At 48.8% G+C, this 17380-nt stretch overlaps 2 protein-coding genes and 1 gene segment (V, D, J or C); all 3 read left to right on the plus strand.

The window, feature by feature from the left end:
* LOC129040065 (T cell receptor beta constant 2-like) overlaps positions 1-17380 on the plus strand; it is a 119512-nt gene that overhangs the window by 33242 nt on the left and 68890 nt on the right.
* Positions 1836-5374, plus strand: LOC129040067 (serine protease 1-like). Its single transcript, XM_054493954.1, has 5 exons — positions 1836-1875; positions 2900-3059; positions 4107-4360; positions 4764-4900; positions 5197-5374. Exons 1-5 carry the CDS (start codon positions 1836-1838, stop codon positions 5347-5349), a joined length of 744 nt encoding a protein of 247 aa, XP_054349929.1. The 3' UTR covers positions 5350-5374.
* On the plus strand, positions 12376-15970 carry LOC129040068 (serine protease 1). Its single transcript, XM_054493956.1, has 5 exons — positions 12376-12428; positions 13456-13615; positions 14672-14925; positions 15329-15465; positions 15766-15970. The coding sequence occupies exons 1-5, from the start codon at positions 12389-12391 to the stop codon at positions 15916-15918; spliced, it is 744 nt and encodes a 247-aa protein (XP_054349931.1). The 5' UTR covers positions 12376-12388; the 3' UTR covers positions 15919-15970.

Raw genomic sequence — 17380 nt, forward strand, 5'->3', positions numbered from 1 at the left:
GCCAAGATCTGTATTCTTCGGCAAGACAGAATCCTTCTGAATCTCAGTCTCTTGCTCTATAAATGGAAACAATTTTGCTCTGCACAAATCACAATTAGCAGGTTTGTGGGAAGTTGAAGTGTGAAACTCAGCATCAATGAAAAGTAATGTACCACTGTTGCTTACATGAAAACTCTTGTAAAGCTGGCAGGCACCGTGCACCATCTAAGCATAGCAGTGTTAGGTATGAGCCCATCAGTGATTAGAGGGGGTACGAGGTGAAGAGGGGGTCTCCTAGCAGTGGGTCTCCAGGCTATGGGGAAGCTGGCTCGGTAGCCATACTAGGAGCTGAACCCGAAGGTACTCTGTGTGTCCTCTCAACACCATGGGCCCCACTTTGGCATTTTTTCCAATTCCCTCTGGTTTCCACTTGCTTCCTCCCTCTAGCCCCCTGTCCATGTCCAATTTCATCAGCAAGTTTCTGAGCTTTTCCCATTTTATCCACCATCTCTAGAACATCTCTGCTTCTTTTACCTTTCAAAGAATCGAATCTTGAACTCTACTCACTCCTGCCCATCACCAGCCTGAGCTCAGAGTTGCTGAGAAGGGAAAGCACCCTCATAAGGAAGCCCCTCCTTTCCTTACATCATTAGAATTCAGTGCAGACAGCATCTCCATCTCCACACTGCTCTGGCCAAGTTGTGCCTCAGTCAATTACACAACTGTGTCTTAATAGCCTTGGTAGGGCCCAAATCAGGATATTCTCTGGGAAGATTAACTTTGTACTGAGCCAAGCATAATCTCACTGCATTGAAAACAGAAAATTCTAGACCCACCCCTCCACATCTTCATTATTCAACCCAATATGTGACCCATTTACCATGTGCTCAAATCTCTACCTACTGCTGATACTCAGATCAAATCATAACCCAGATTTACCATGGTCCAAACTCAGACATCTGATCGGGAGCATGTCATTCTGGTTCAGACTGTCAGCCCTGAGAAGGTGGGTCAGTTTAAATCACCTGAGTGCAGGTTGCAAGGACAACCGTGAGGCTGCATAAGAAGAACCTATGACAATATGCATATGAGAGAGACAAACGTCTTCACATTGAAGAAGGGGAGGAGTGCACCATTGGTTTTCCATCCTCCAGATGCACTGAGAAAGCTCCTACAGAAACTGTGCCCCCTCCTTCTTTGAAACACTTCCCATCCTTAAGCCTTGGTAGGAAGGAGAGCCATCTGGAAGCCCAGAATCCTATGGAATACTGAGTCTCCCTTCTCCTTACCCCTTAGTGTTGGAATTCTCATTCCCCAAACCTCGGATTTGACCTTCCCCCACAGTGACTGGAAAGAAGCATCTTCATATTCACAGGAATGAGCCTTAGATAAGACTTTGCTCCTCTCATGTGGGCCCCAGGATGCTGAAAAGCCAAGCTTGTTACCAACGCTTGTCCTTCCTTAAGTACATTAAATATATCCCCAATAGTTAAAAAGATTCCTAAACAGCCAGGCCATTCTCCCTCCTTTGAACCCTCCTCTCCTGGGCCTAAGAAAGCCCAGCTGTGTGATCTGGGGCTTGGCCTCCCCTGTCTTTCCCATCCCAGAATCCTTCCAGGAAACAGCCGGTCTCCCTTTCTGCTCTCAGAAGGCAAGTATCCTTATCACCTGTGAATCAAAAACCCAGAGAGTGGCCAAACTTAGCTGAGCTGATGCAAGACCCTAGGAAGGGGAAAGCTGCAGGTGTGTTTGTGCTGGGAGGAGCAGTGACCCTCACCTCACAGACACCTCTTCTCCCGATCCTTGGGAGGTATAAGGACAGGCCTTCCACCACCAGTCAGGCACACTCTACCACCATGAATCCACTCCTGATCCTTGCCTTTGTTGGAGCTGCTGGTGAGTTTCATGCCCTGCCTCAGGCCTCACCCACCCCCTTTCCTGGGAAATATATGCCCTGTCATTCTTGCCACCTCTCCTCTTTTGACTGTGCTCTGATATTCTATTTCCTCCATCTGGCATCTTTCCTTCCCGTCCTCCTTGGGCTCTTTTTAAGCCTCACTTGTTTCACCTTCTCCCTGATTTCACTCCCACAACTGTCATTCATCCATACCCAAGCTATGGTTGGAGAAGCTGGGAAGGGAGGCCAGATGGGGCTGGCCCACGAAACGAAGCAGCAGGCTTCAGGCTTGGCTCCTGCAGCACCAGAATAGCACCATAATAGCTGCTCTTAACTTCAAATGTACCTGGGGAGGTTGGAAAATAACTCATGCCAGAGACACGACTCTTCAAGTTCTAACTTCATTTGTCTGGGGTGCAACCTGTGTACTGGGCTTTTAAGGTTCCCAAGTGATTTTTAACATTTCCAGCCATGCAGCCAAGGTAAGGATTACTGTTCTATTGGCCAATAACAATGTCTACCTTTGTTCTGCCACAGTGAGCCTGGGGTCTGCCGTCAACTCTGCCCCAACTGTACAGATCTGAGCTATGGGGGAAGATGGTCATGGCCGGGACTACACAGCCAGGGGTTTCCCTAGCTTGGCCAAAGTATCCTGACAATTCAGAGTTCAAATAGCCAGGGGAAGTACACAGGTGATGAATAAAAGAAGCACTCAGTGGGTGAGAAAACCACATCCCAACTCCTATCCCACTGGAAGCATTTTGAGGACATCCCTTGCGTCCTCAGCCTGGTGACCCCAGGAGAGATCTGAGCCCCCGCAGGGTACCTAGCTATGGGCCCTGCAGACACAGAGACTTGGGAGTCACATCCAGTGATGCTCACCAGGGGTGGCAGAGCTCCCTCTCTTGCCGAGCTTCACTCTGCTTGTTAAGGATTTCTAGTTAGCAGGAAGCAATCGTAGGCTGGGAGGGCCACCCGTAACATGCTACTGACTTGCCTTATCCCTTCCCATCTCCACTCCAGTTGCTGCCCCCTTTGACGATGATGACAAGATCGTTGGGGGCTACACCTGTCAGAAGAATTCTCTCCCCTACCAGGTGTCCCTGAATTCTGGGTACCACTTCTGCGGTGGCTCCCTCATCAATGAACAGTGGGTGGTGTCAGCAGCTCACTGCTACAAGTCGTAAGTGTGGGGTCCCTAACTGCAAAGCTCCCACCCAGGCTGTCTGGGAGAGCTTGGCTTCCACCCAGGGAACTACTGAGGTTGGGTAAGATGGATGGGAGAGGTGGTGGAGAAGAAATCTTGCTGGCAACAGCTGACTCTCCAGAGCGGAGACTGAACACAAGACAGGAAGCTCTCACACCCTGGCAAATCCATGAAACAGCAAGGTTGTGGTCGTAAAAGCAGGCAGGGATGATCTTGGAGTGGTCAGAGCTAGTGAGAAAAGCAGGCAAGCACCTTTTGCTGGTTAGCTACACATTAAAGCCACCTAAGAAAGACTTTTTAAAAACACTGATGCCTGTGTCCTATCCCAGGGCAATTAACTCAAAATTTTCAGGAAGTGGGTGTGAATATCAGTGAGTATTTCACACTCTACCTCTGGTAACTGTAGAGTGTATAGACAGAGCTGAGAACTGCTGCCTACACAAATCTGAGTATGTGTCAGAACTCCCTGCAGGCTTGCTAAGGCACAAATCACTGGGTCCCATCCCCAAGGTTCTGATCAGTAGGTGGGGGTAAGGACAAAGAATTTACATTTCTAACAAGTTCCCAGGAGATGCTAATGCTATGGCTACCCTTGGATTTGATTACACAGAAGAGTGGTGCTCACCAGGCCAAGAAGGGAGGGAGGAACAGGTGCTGTGCACAGTTAGCAAAGGCCTGGGGTGAAGAATGCTGGGAAAACTTCAAGGAGCTCCTTGTGCCCACAGTGCTAGTGACTATATAGATTGTGGGAAAGAGTCTGGGAAGGCAGATTGAGGAGCAGCCTCTGGTGGGATCCCTTTGACTCTTCCCCACCCCACTACCACCAACCTCTGGAGCAGAAAGGTCCTGGTTCTCATACCTGCACTGACCCACATCCCTCTCCTGCCCATGCGATATGGCCACATACCCCACCACATGCCTCCAGAGCTGTCCATGAGCAGGGAGCTTGAGGAACCTGGGGAAGGTGGGATGGGTGCCCTGGCTGTGGGAGAAGGTCTTCACCATGCCTGCCCTGCCCATCAGCCGCATCCAGGTGAGACTGGGAGAGCACAACATTGAAGTCCTGGAGGGGAATGAGCAGTTCATCAATGCGGCCAAGATCATCCGCCACCCCCAATATGACAGGAAGACTGTGAACAATGACATCATGCTGATCAAGCTCTCCACACCTGCCGTCATCAATGCCCGTGTGTCCACCATCTCTCTGCCGACCGCCCCTCCAGCTGCTGGCACCGAGTGCCTCATCTCTGGCTGGGGCAACACTGCGAGCTCTGGTGGTGAGTGGGACCCTTTGTCCTTCTACTTCCCTCCATCCTCACAATTTCCAGGACAAAGCATGCCCCTTAACTAGAATCCTCTCACCTCCAGGCTTAAGACACATTTATAGTGCCCGTTACACACAGGCTCTGCACTGGGCACCAGAGAGATGCAAACTCTCAAGGAATTGGCTCCTAAAATCAAGAGACAGGACAAATGGAGAGCTTGCTGTGATCACGTCTTGGAAGGGGTTCAACAACGATCATTCTGGGAACTAAAAGCCAGAGTCCCTTGCCAAGACTTACGTTTTGGAGTCCTCTCCAGGGGCAGTGTTCCTCTTCAGTGTTCCATCCGAGATTATTGTCTCTTTCTCTGGCCTGACCCACATTTCTACTTTCTTTCATCTCTTCCTGATCCTCACAGCCGACTACCCAGACGAGCTGCAGTGCCTGGATGCTCCTGTGCTGAGCCAGGCTGAGTGTGAAGCCTCCTACCCTGGAAAGATTACCAGCAACATGTTCTGCGTGGGCTTCCTCGAGGGAGGCAAGGATTCCTGCCAGGTGATTTGACCCCTTCCCATGCTGAGTCTCCCACTGATACCCAGGCCCCACCAGCGAAAAAGATTTGAACTCCCAAGGTGGCGGGGCTGAGGAGTCTCCTTGCAGTGTCCCATGGAGAGGTGAGGAAGGCTCCCTTGGGCTGCATGCTGTCTGCTTAGGAAGAACAGAGAATGGGCCACCGTGAGAAGGATGTGGAGCCACAGAGCTGGCTGGAAAGGGGTCTTTTAAGGTTCAGAGTAAATGTAGTTATATTCCTCCTCCATCTCTCCATATGATTTGTCCCTTCTTCCCCCCAGGGTGACTCTGGTGGTCCGGTGGTCTGCAACGGGCAACTCCAAGGAGTTGTCTCATGGGGCTATGGCTGTGCCCAGAAGAACAGGCCTGGAGTCTACACCAAAGTCTACAACTATGTGGACTGGATTAAGGACACCATCGCTGCCAACAGCTAAAGCCCCTGGTCCCTCTGCAGTCTCTATACCAATAAAGTGACCCTGGTCTCACTGTCTGTGTCTGTTCCTGCTCCCTTTCACTCCTTCACACTGGAAAGCACCCTCCAATCTCAGGTCAGACACGACTCTCCCCCTTAAAGGTAAGCAGAGCCCCCATCTCCCAAAATGTGTTCCATGGTACACTAGATTAGCACATACAAACATATGGAATCCAAAAATAAGAAGAAGCTTGGGAGAAAGGGGGGCACTGTTTTCTAGAGAAAAGTGTGTTTCAGAAAGGTGGTCTTTGCAGCAGGGGGCATTGATTTTTATTTGGGCTTCTCACAGTGGGTAGAGCTACTCTGCCTTCAGAACAATCACAGCACAGAAAAGGTGTCAACATCCTCGAGGTGGCCCAAGAAATCTGACCAGCTGAATCTGACTGCTAAAATACAAGAATGACAAATGTTGTCAGTGATGATGTGCCTCTCCCAGGAATGTGTCGGCACAAAACCCTCAACCAAGCCATCCCTTCTCATTCACCTGGAAAATCAGACTCAAGAAAATCTCCCTGGCCCCCAAACTCTTCCCTCAATTCCCTAGTTCCATTTCTGTGAGCAGGCTAGAGAGATGTTCTGCCTACCATAGCGGGAGCCAGATTGCGATTTGGGAATCAAGCCCAGCTCTGCACGCTGCAATTTCGTCTTTTTTGCCTTTGTGGTAGGACGCCACAGTGAATCCCACAGCTAACACCAGCTCCCCACTCCAACCAGGGAAAGAAATTAGAGAGGGTCAGGATTCACCCATTTGATCAATTCACTGAGGTAGGATTCATTTTCATATATCTTGCTTGCCTTTGAGATACTTCAAGTGACTTATGTGGGACTTCTTAAAAAAAAGTGGAGGGAAAGACATCTGAGCAGCCACTCTGGCCGCATGTTGGCTGGCTTGCACCCACTGGATGCAGCAGAGGGAAGCAGGCCCCATGGCACCTCTGGCACCTGCCAAAGCCTCCTCCAGGCAATTCTGAGAGGGCTCATGTTAGGGCCGTAGCTCATCCAAGCTTGGCAACAAAGATCCAAGCAAGCTTCTCTTTGAAATTCCACTTTCACCTTCTGTCCCAAGTGGTCGTGGAAACCCCTGGGAGCTGGTACCAAGGGCCAGGAACAGCCAAGGGAGACAGACAAGTTCAGAGCACATTTCCAGTTACAGGGAACAGAGCACAGGCCTCCAAATGTCCACGGAGCAGTGTGCAAATTGCAGTGATGAGTAGAGGAAAACCTCTACATGGAGCACAGCATTCCTGGCAAACACAAGGGACCGCAGTCCACATGCTGTGGAATACACCCAAATATGCATCAGACACTTGTTTGGTAAACAGGAAATGTGTAAGATCAATTACATCGAGAGTGCCATCTGGGCTCCAGATGTGTGGTTCATGTGAGGAGATGGCTACCACTCACTATCTTCAGAGGAAAACAGGGCTCAGGGCTCACACACAATGGACAGATACACATGGGTCATCCAGAAAGTCACTGCATACAAACATCAGTTTGCTCAACATGGATTTTGTTTTTATGGAGTCCAAACACAGACCCTAGTTCACCTTAAAGCCTTGGGTTTGTCTGCTTTTGGAGACATATATCCAGTAGATAGAGAGACAGAGAAGACAGATACATTTTTTCCCTTTCTTACCATAATGTTAATGCCTCGACTGAATATCATCATCACTCAAGAGTCAAGGGAAGGACCAAACGCTTCATATAAACAGGGCTTGGCTGGGCGGGGAGTGTTAGTTTCCAGTGTTTTCTTTCTCCATTCAGATCATTCCTATCAAAGCCCAGCTGGTTACCTGAAGCCAAGAGACAGACATAAGGATCCCAATGGCCTTCCAGACAGCTGCTTCCACCTCCTACCTGGGCCACATAGAGTCTTTACACAGAAAACTGAGTCACCTCACTGAGAAGGGTTGCCAGCAGAAACAGTGCATGAAAATCACAAATAACCATGGTATTTCTTGCAAGTGGTCAATGTAAAATAAACCACCACCATCACTACCAAAAACACAAAACAAGCAAAAAAAAATGCTTATTATACAAAATCCAAGATAAAATACTGTGTGAGAGTCAGGCCATGGGGTTGCCTTTTCTCAGGCCACACAGCTTTCCCAGTCCATTTGCTCACATGAAACCGTGAGATGTGAAAGTCTGCAGAGTGTGTGCTTGGGATCGAGGCTGGTACTGTTCACCTGTGGGTCCAGTCCAAAGGGCAAAGAGGCAGAAAGCTACAACTGTGTCCACCGCCACGGCTTAGGACCTCCTTCTCACAGAGGCTCCGAAGACCCCCATCTCAGCCTTCACACAAAACATCTCCTTCTGGCTGAACAATAGCCAGGCTGGAGTGCCGTGGCGTGATCTCTGCTCACTACAACCTCCACCTCCCAGGTTCAAGTGATTCAACCTTCCAAGTACCTGGGATTACAGGTGCATGCCACCATGCCCAGCTAATTTTTTTTTTCTGTATTTTTATTAGAGACAGGGATTCACAATGTTGGCCAGTGTGGTTTTGAACTCCTGACCTCAAGTGATCCAAAGTGCTAGGATTACATGTGGGAGCCACCGCTTGTGGCCCAGGCTCTATTTTTTAAAAAATAATTTCAAATTTTATTTTAGATTCATGGGGTACATGTGCAGGTTTGTTACATGGGTATATTGTGTGATGCTGAGGTTTGGGGCACAAATGATCTCATCACTCAGGCACTGAGCATAGCACCCAATAGGTATTTTTTCAGCCCTGTCCACCCTCCTTCTCTCTTCCCTCTAGTAGTTGCAGTGTCTACTCTTCCCATCTTTCTATCCATTTTTACCCAATGCTCAGCTCCCACTTATACATGAGAACGTGATATTTGGTTTTCTGTTCCTATGTTAATTTGCTTAGGATTATGGTCTCCAGCTCCATCCATGTTGCTGCAAAGGACATGATTTCATTCTTTTCATGGCTACATAGTATTCCATGGTGTATATGTACCACATTTTCTTTATCCAGTCTATCACTGATGGCCACCTAGGTTCATTCCATGGCTTTGCTACTGTGAATAGTGCTGTGATGGACGTGCAAGAGCGTGTGTCTTTTTGGCAGAAAAATTATTTTCCTTTGGGTAAATGCCCAGTAAAGGAATTGCTGGGTGGAAAGGTAGTTCTGTTTTAAATTGTTTCAGAAATCTCCAAACTGTTTTCTGCATTAATTTTTCTACGAACTCATTTACACTCTGGCCAATAGTGTACAAGCATTCCCTTTCCTCTGCAGCCTCACCAGCGTCTTCTATTTTGTGGACATTTTAATAATAGCCACTCTGCAGCCAAGCTCTTTCAAGGCGAATGTGGGGAAAAGCCACAAACATCCCTTTTCCCGAAGAGAATTCTTGCTTGCCCACTGGTAGAATTCTTGTTTTCATCTGTCTTTCGTTGTTTGTTTTTCAAAGAAAAACCAAAGGTAAAGTGGTATGATCTTCCACACCTGAGCAAGTTTGTAGCCACCAGAGCCTGCTGGGAAGGGGCCCCTCACGCATGCATTGATCTTGTGACCTGGAATTTGAGAGATCAAGAAGCCCCATAGCAACCTACCATACAACTGCCCATCAGTGCTCATCCTTTCACAGGATTAGCTCAATTGTGACTCTGCAGACACTAGCAGCCACAGGTGACAAACCCTGGGTATCTGTGGACTTCCCTTATCACCCAGGGCCACAGTGGGCTGCCTGTCCTGGGCAGAGTCACAGCAACATTGTCTTAAACTGATTTTAAGCATAAATCCACTTCACCAATAATCATCTGAGGGCACAGTCCCTGCCTCCTTCCTCAGGGATTTTAAAACACATATCTCTCTGACCAAACAGGTAGGTGGGATCTGACTTTAAAGGGGGGAAAATCAGGATGAATTGGGGTATCAGGAATGAATCCCAAGTGTTTTTGTGTGGGGAACACACTTGGAGATGGAGAAAAATGCAGGAGAGGAGAAGAGAAAAAAAAGGGGGACAAAGTGGCTGAAAGTCATTGAAAGCTTCTCTCATGGTTCTTTCTGGCTCTGGTTGCTTTTCCAAGGTCTTGAGTGCAGGCAGTGCTGGCTCTGGCTGCGAGCTGCTGCTCTGGGACATGGAAGAGTCATTTCACCTCCAGAAAGCTCATTTGATCATCTGTAAAATGGGCAATCCCATAGGTGGTTGGGATGATAAAATGAAAGAAAAAATTCTTAACTTATATGAGTTACATGCTATATAGTAAGTTACATGGTATATAGTAAGCACACAGAAATAATTAACTGTTATCATAATTGAAGGACGGTGGCTTGGTGCGCTAAGCACTAAATACAAGCCAGAAAGATGTCTTAGAGAAGTAGGCAAAGAAATCTATAGCTCAGAAAGAACAGTACCAAGAATGGCACGTCCTCCAAATTCAGCTTGGGCAGGTAGATCTGAACCTATCCTACACATCTGAGTCTACAGTATGAGGTAACAGCCTCCATCTATAGCTATCTTCTCTGCCTGTGAGGTCATTCCTTTTTGAAGAAAGCTGACCTCAGACTATACTGTGATCATTTAAAGAAGAGCACAAAATACTGGAGAAGGCTAGTCTTCAAGCTCTAGATATAGAAAATCCTCATATTCTTGGGTGTTCCCTTTCAGACACAGAATCAGAGCCACAAGCACTGATCCAGAAACCCCCGTTCCCAAAAAAATTTTCCATCTCCGACCAAGGTTCACATCCCTGTTGAGTACACACTAGTGTCTACAGTTGCTAGAGCAAGAGTCTCTCCTTATCCTCTAAGGCAGGAGATCTGTGAAGACCCCATGACAAGGAGACAAAATGAAACAACATGTTTAGGGACAACACAGGAAAACCCCATATGATCAATACTCCAAAACCTGGCTACCTCAGGCTTGGCTAGTTATTTGTGAGCAGGGAGGTGTGTCATCTACTTGGCAGTCACGGCCTGGATGGGTCTGGAAGTGTGGCAAGGTAAGGCTCTGAGACAAGGTGCCAGGAGAAAGATGAATTCAATCATCTATTTCTGCCAGGAAGAAAAGCACCAGGAAGGAATCAGATGTACAGCTTGTCCTCTGGGGACCTCTGCCTTGATCCTCAATAAATCTCCTTTTAGATGCCACGTGCAGCAATTCCCACACTTTACAATGCTCTCCATGGCTTCCGTTGGCCTTATGGTCAGCTCTGCCAAGATCTGTATTCTTGGACAAGACAGAATCCTTCTGAATCTCAGTCTCTTTCTCTATAAATGGAAATAATTTTGCTCTGCACAAATCACAATTAGCATGTTTGTGGGAAGTTAAAGTGTGAAACTCAGCATCAATGAAAAGCAATGTACCACTGTTGCTTACATGAAAACTCTTGTAAAGCTGTAAGACACCATGCACCATCTAAATACAGCAGTGTTAGGTATAAGCCCATCAGTGATTAGAGGGGTTATGGGGTGGAGATGGGTCTCTGAGCAGTGGGTCTCCTGGCTCTGGGGAAGCTGGCTCGGCGGCCATACCGGGAGCTGAACCTGAAGGTACTCTGTGTGTCCTCTCAACTCCATGGGCCCCACTTTGGCATTTTTTCCAATTCCCTCTGGTTTCCATTTGCTTCCTCCCTCTAGCCCCCTGGCCATGTCCAATTTCAACACCAAGTTTCTGAGCTTTTCTCACTTTGTTCACTGTCTCCAGAACATCCCTGCTTCTTTTACCTTTCAAATAATTCAAACTTGAACTCTGCTTGCTCCTGCCCATCACCAACCTGAGCTCAGAGTTGCTGAGAAGGGAAAGCACCCTCATAAGGAAGCCCCTCCTGTCATTATATCATGAGACTTGAGCGCAGACAGCATCTCCATCTCCACACTGCTCTGGCCAGGTTGTGCCTCAGTCAATTACACAACTGTGTCTTAGTAGCCTTGGTAGGGCCCAAATTAGGATATTCTCTAGGAAGATTCACTTTGTACTGAGCCAAGCATAATCTCCCGGCATCCAAAATAGAAAATGCTAGACCCACCCCTCCACATCTTCATTATTCAACCCAATATGTGACCCATTTACCATGTGCTCAAATCTCTACCTACTGCTGATTCTCAGATCAAATCATAACCCAGATTTACCATGGTCCGAACTCAGACATCTGATCGGGAGCATGTCATTCTGGTTCAGACTGTCAGCCCTGAGAAGGTGGGTCAGTTTGCATCACCTGAGTGCAGGTGGCAAGGACAACCGTGAGGCTGCATAAGAAGAACCTATGACAATATGCATATGAGAGAGACAAACGTCTTCACATTGAAGAAGGGGAGGAGTGCACCATTGGTTTTCCATCCTCCAGATGCACTGAGAAAGCTCCTACAGAAACTGTGCCCCGTCCTTCTTTGAAACACTTCCCATCCTTAAGCCTTGGTAGGAAGGAGAGCCATCTGGAAGCCCAGAATCCTATGGAATGCTGAGTCTCCCTTCTCCTTACCCCTTAGTGTTGGAATTCTCATTCCCAAAATTTTGCATTTGACCTTCCTGCACACTGACTGAAGAGAAGGATCTTCATATTCACAGGAATGAGCCTTAGATAAGACTTTGCTCCTCTCATGTGGGCCCCAGGACACTGAAAAGCCAAGTTTTTACCAACGCTTGCCCTTCCTTAAGTACATTAAATACATTCCCAATAGGTGGAAAGATTCCTAAACAGCTAGGCCATTCTCCCTCCTTCTAACCCTCATCTCCAGGGCCTAAGAAAGCCCAGCTCTGTTATCTGGGGCTTGGCTTTCCCTGTCTTCCCCATCCCAGCATCCTTGCAGGAAACAGCTGATCACCTTCTCTGCTCTCAGAAGGCAAGTTTCCTTATCACCTGTGAATCACAAACCCAGAGAGTGGCCAAACATAGCCAAGCTGATGCAAGACCCTGGGAAGAGGAAAGCTGCAGGCGTGTTTGTGCTGGGAGGAGTGGTGACCCTCACCTCACAGTCACCTCCTCTCTGGATCCTCAGGAGGTATAAAGATGGGTCCTCCACCACCAGTCAGGCACACTCTACCACCATGAATCCACTCCTGATCCTTACCTTTGTGGCTGCTGCTGGTGAGTATCATGCCCTGCCTCAGGCCCCACCCACACCCTTTCCTGGCTGACAAATGCCCTTCCATTCTTACCACCTCTCCTTTTTTCACTGTGCTCTGATATTCTATTTCCTCCATCCGGCATCTCTCCTTCCCATCCTCCTTGGGCTCTTTTTAAGCCTCATCTATTCACCTTCTCCTTGACTTCACTCCCACCACTGTCATTCATCCATATCCGAGTTGTGGTTGGAGAAGCTGGGAAGGGGGCCAGGTGGGGCTGGCCCATGAAATGAAGCAGCAGGCTTCAGGCTTGGCTCTGACAGCACCAGAATAGCACCACCATAGCTGCTCTTAACCTCGAATGCACCTGGGGAGGTTGAAAAATTACTCATGCCAGAGACTTAGCTCTAGAAATTCTAACTTCAATTGTCTGGGGTGCAGCTTGTGTTCTGGGCTTTTAACCTTCCCAGGTGACTTTTAACATTTCCAGCCATGCAGTCTCAGTTAAGAATTGCTGTTCTAATTCGCCAATAACAATGTCTACCATTCTCTGCTGAAGTGAGCCTGGGGGCTGCCCTCAACTCTGCCCTGACTGCACAGATTTGAGCTATGTGGGAAGCTGGTCATGGCCAGGTCTATGCAGACAGGGGTTTTCCTAGCTTGTTGAAAGAATCCTGACAATCCAGGGCCCAAATAGCCAGGGGAAGTACACAGGTGATGAATAAAAGACAGAAGCACTCAGTAGGAGAGACAACCACATCCCAACTCCTATCCCACTGGAAGCATTTTGAGGACATGCCTTGCGACCTCAGCCTGGTGACCCCAGGAGAGGTCTGAGCCCCCGCAGGGTACCTAGCTATGTGCCCTGCAGACACAGAGACTTGGGAGCCATATGCAGTGATGCTCACCAGGGGTGGCAGAGCTCCCTCCCTTGCCTAGTCTCACTGTGCTTGTTATGGATTTCTAATTACCAGGAAGCAACCGCAGGCTGGGAGCGCCACCCCTAACATGCTACTGACTTGCCTTCTCCTTTCCCATCTCCACTCCAGTTGCTGCCCCCTTTGATGATGATGACAAGATCGTTGGGGGCTACACCTGTAGGAAGAATTCTCTCCCCTACCAGGTGTCCCTGAATTCTGGGTACCACTTCTGCGGTGGTTCCCTCATCAACGAACAGTGGGTGGTGTCAGCAGGTCACTGCTACAAGTCGTAAGTGTGGGGCCCCTGACTGCAAAGCTCCCCACCAGGCTGCCTGGGAGATCTTGGCTTCAGCCCAGGGAAATACAGAGTTTGCGTAAGATGGATGGGAGAGGGGGTGGAGAAGAAAACTTGTTGGCAGCAGCTGACTCTCCAGAGCAGAGAGTGAACACAAGACAGGAACCTCTCACACCCAGGCAAATCCATGAAACAGCAAGGGTTGTGGTCATACAAGCAGGCAGGGGTGGTCTTGGGGTGGCCAGAGCTAGTGAGAAAAGCAGGCAAGTACCTTTTGCTGGTTGGCTACACATTAAAGCCACCTAAGAAAGAGTTGTTAAAAATACTGATGCCTGTGTCCTATCCCAGGGCAATTAACTCAAAATTTTCAGGAAGACAGTGTAAATATCAGTGAATATTTTACACTCTACCTCTGGTAACTGTAGAGTGTATAGACAGAGCTGAGAACTGCTGCCTACACCAAGAACTCTCAAACCTGTGTATGCATGAGAAACACCTGCAGGCTTGTTAAGGCCAAATCACTGGGTCCCATCCGCAAGGTTCTGATCACTAGGTGGGGTAAGGATCAAGAATTTACATTTCTAATACGTTCCAGGAGATGTTAATGCTATGGCTACCCTTGGATTAGATTACACAGAATAGTGGTGCTCACCAGGCCAAGAAGGGAGGGAGGAACAGGTGCTGTGCACAGTTAGCAAAGGCCTGGGGTGAAGAATGCTGGGAAAACTTCAAGGAGCTCCTTGCACCCAAAGTGCTAGTGACTGTGGAGATTGTGGGAAACAGGCTGGGAAGGCAGGTTGAGGAGCAGCCTCTGGTGGGATCCCTTTGACTCTTCCCCACCCCACTACCACCAACCTCTGGAGCAGAAAGGTCCTGGGTCTCACACCTGCACTGACCCACATCCCTCTCTTGCCCATGTGATATGGCCACACACCCCACCCTATGCCTCCAGAGCTGTTCATGAGCAGGGAGCTTCAGGACCCTTGGGAAGGTGGGATGGGTGCCCTGGATGTGGGAGAAGGTCTTCACCATGCCTACCCTGCCCATCAGCCGCATCCAGGTGAGACTGGGAGAGCACAACATTGAAGTCCTGGAGGGGAATGAGCAGTTCATCAATGCGGCCAAGATCATCCGCCATCCCCAATATGACAAGAAGACTCTGAACAATGACATCATGTTAATCAAGCTCTCCTCACGTGCAGTCATCAACGCCCGTGTGTCCACCATCTCTCTGCCCACCGCCCCTCCAGCCACTGGCACAAAGTGCCTCATCTCTGGCTGGGGCAACACTGCAAGCTCTGGTGGTGAGTGGGACCCTTTGTCCTTCTACTTCCCTCCATCCTCACAATTTCCAGAATGAAACATGCCCCTTAACTTAAATCCTCTCGCCTCCAGGTTTAAGACACATTTCTAGTGCCCATTACACACAGGCTCTGCACTGGGCACCAGAGAGATGCAAACTCTCAAGGAATTGGCTCCTAAAATCAAGAGAAAGGACAAAGGGAGAGCTTGCTGTGATCACGTCTTGGGAGGGATTCAACAATGATCAATCTGGGAACTAAAAGCCAGAGTCCCTTGCCAGGACTTATGTTTTGGAGTCCTCTCCAGGGGCAGTGTTCCTCTTCAGTGTTCCATCCAAGATTATTGTCTCCTTCTCTGGCCTGACCCACATTTCTACTTTCTTTCATCTCTTCCTGATCCTCACAGCCGACTACCCAGATGAGCTACAATGCCTGGATGCTCCTGTGCTGAGCCAGGCTAAGTGTGAAGCCTCCTACCCTGGAGAGATTACCAGCAACATGTTCTGTGTGGGCTTCCTCGAGGGAGGCAAGGATTCCTGCCAGGTGATTTGACCAACCCTTCCCATGCTGAGTCTCCCACTGATACCCAGGCCCCACCCGGGAAAAAGATTTGAACTCCCAAGGTGGCGGGGCTGAGGAGGCTCCCTGCAGTGCCCACATGGAGAAGTGAGGAAGGCTCCCTTGGGCTGCATGCTGTCTGCTTAGGAAGAACAGAGAATGGGCCATCGTGAGAAGGACATGGAGCCACAGAGCTGGCTGGAAAGGGCTCTTTTAAGGTTCAGAGTAAATGTAGTTATATTCCTCCTCTAACTCTCCATACAACTTGTCCCGTCTTCCCCTCAGGGTGACTCTGGTGGCCCTGTGGTCTGCAATGGACAGCTTCAAGGAGTTGTCTCCTGGGGCGATGGCTGTGCCCAGAAGAACAAGCCTGGAGTCTACACCAAGGTCTACAACTATGTGAACTGGATTAAGAACACCATAGCTGCCAACAGCTAAAGCCCCCAGTACCTCTTCAGTATCTATACAAATAAAGTGACCCTGTTCTCACTGTCTGTGTCTGTGCCTGCTCCCTCACACTCCTTCACACTGGAAAGCATCCTCCAATTTCAGGTTAGACACGACTGTCCCCCTTAAAGGTAAGCAGAGGCACCAGCTCCCAAAATGTGTTCCATGGTACACTAGATTAGCACATACAAAGAGATGGAATCCAAAAATAAGAAGAAGCTTGGGAGAAAGGGGAGTACTGTTTTCTAGAGATACCTGTTTCAGAAAGGTGGTCTTTGGGGTGGGGGATGGGTATTGGTTTTTATTTGGGCTTCTCACCGTAGTTAGAGCTACTCTGCCTTCAGAACAATTACAGCACAGAAAATGTGTCAGCAGCTTCGAGGTGGCCCAAAAAATCTGACCAGCTGAATCTTCTTGCTAAAATACAATAATAATGACAAATGCTGTTGGTGATGACGTGCCTCTCCGAGGAATGTGCCGGCACCAAACCCTCGACCAAGCCCTCGCTTCTCATTCACCTGGAAAATCAGACGCAAATAAATCTCCCTGGCCCCCTGACTCTTCCCTCAATTCCCTAGTTCCATCTCTGTGAGCAGGCTAGAGAGATATTCTGCCTACCATAGCAGGAGCCAGACTGCGACTTGGGAATCAAGCCCAGCTCTACACGCTGGGCTTGATTTTCGTTTTCTTTGCCTTTGGGGTAGGATGCCACAGTGAATCCCACAGCTAACACCAGCTCCTCATGCTGACGAGGGAAGGAAACTACAGAGGGTCAGGATTCACCCATTTGATCAATTAACTGAGGAAGGATTCATTTTCATAAAACTTGCTTGACTTTGAGATACTTCAGGTGAGTTATTTGGGATTCTTTAAAAGAGGTGGAAGGAAAGACATCTGAGGACTGTGACGACACCACCAGCCAGTCTGACCACACGTTGGCTGGCTTGCACCCACTGGATGCAGCAGAGGGAGGCAGGCCCCGTGGCAACTCTGGCACCTGCCAAAGCCTCCTCCTGGCAATTCTGAGAGGGCCCATGTTGGGGCAGTAGCTCATCCAAGCTTGGCACCGAAGATCCAAGCAAGCTTCTCTTTGAAATTCCACCTTCACCTTCTGTCTCAAGTGGTTGTGGACACCCCTGGGAGCTGGTACCAAGGGCCAGGAGCAGCCAAGGGAGACAGACAAGTTCAGAGCACATTTCTAGTTACAGGGAACAAAGCACAGGCCTCCAAGTGTCCACGGAGCAGCGTGCAAATTGCAGTGAGGAGTAGAGTAAAACCTCCACATGGAGCACAGCATTCCTGGCAAACACAGGGGACTGCAGTCCACATGCTGTGGAATAAACCCAAGTATGCATCAGACACTTGTTTGGTAAACAGTAAATGTGTAAGATCAATTACCTTGAGAGGGCCATCTGGGCTCCAGACATGTGACTTGTGTGAGGAGATGGCTACC

The sequence above is a fragment of the Pongo pygmaeus genome, chromosome 6 (genome assembly GCF_028885625.2).
Source record: "Pongo pygmaeus isolate AG05252 chromosome 6, NHGRI_mPonPyg2-v2.0_pri, whole genome shotgun sequence".
NCBI classification, from domain to species: domain Eukaryota; kingdom Metazoa; phylum Chordata; class Mammalia; order Primates; family Hominidae; genus Pongo; species Pongo pygmaeus.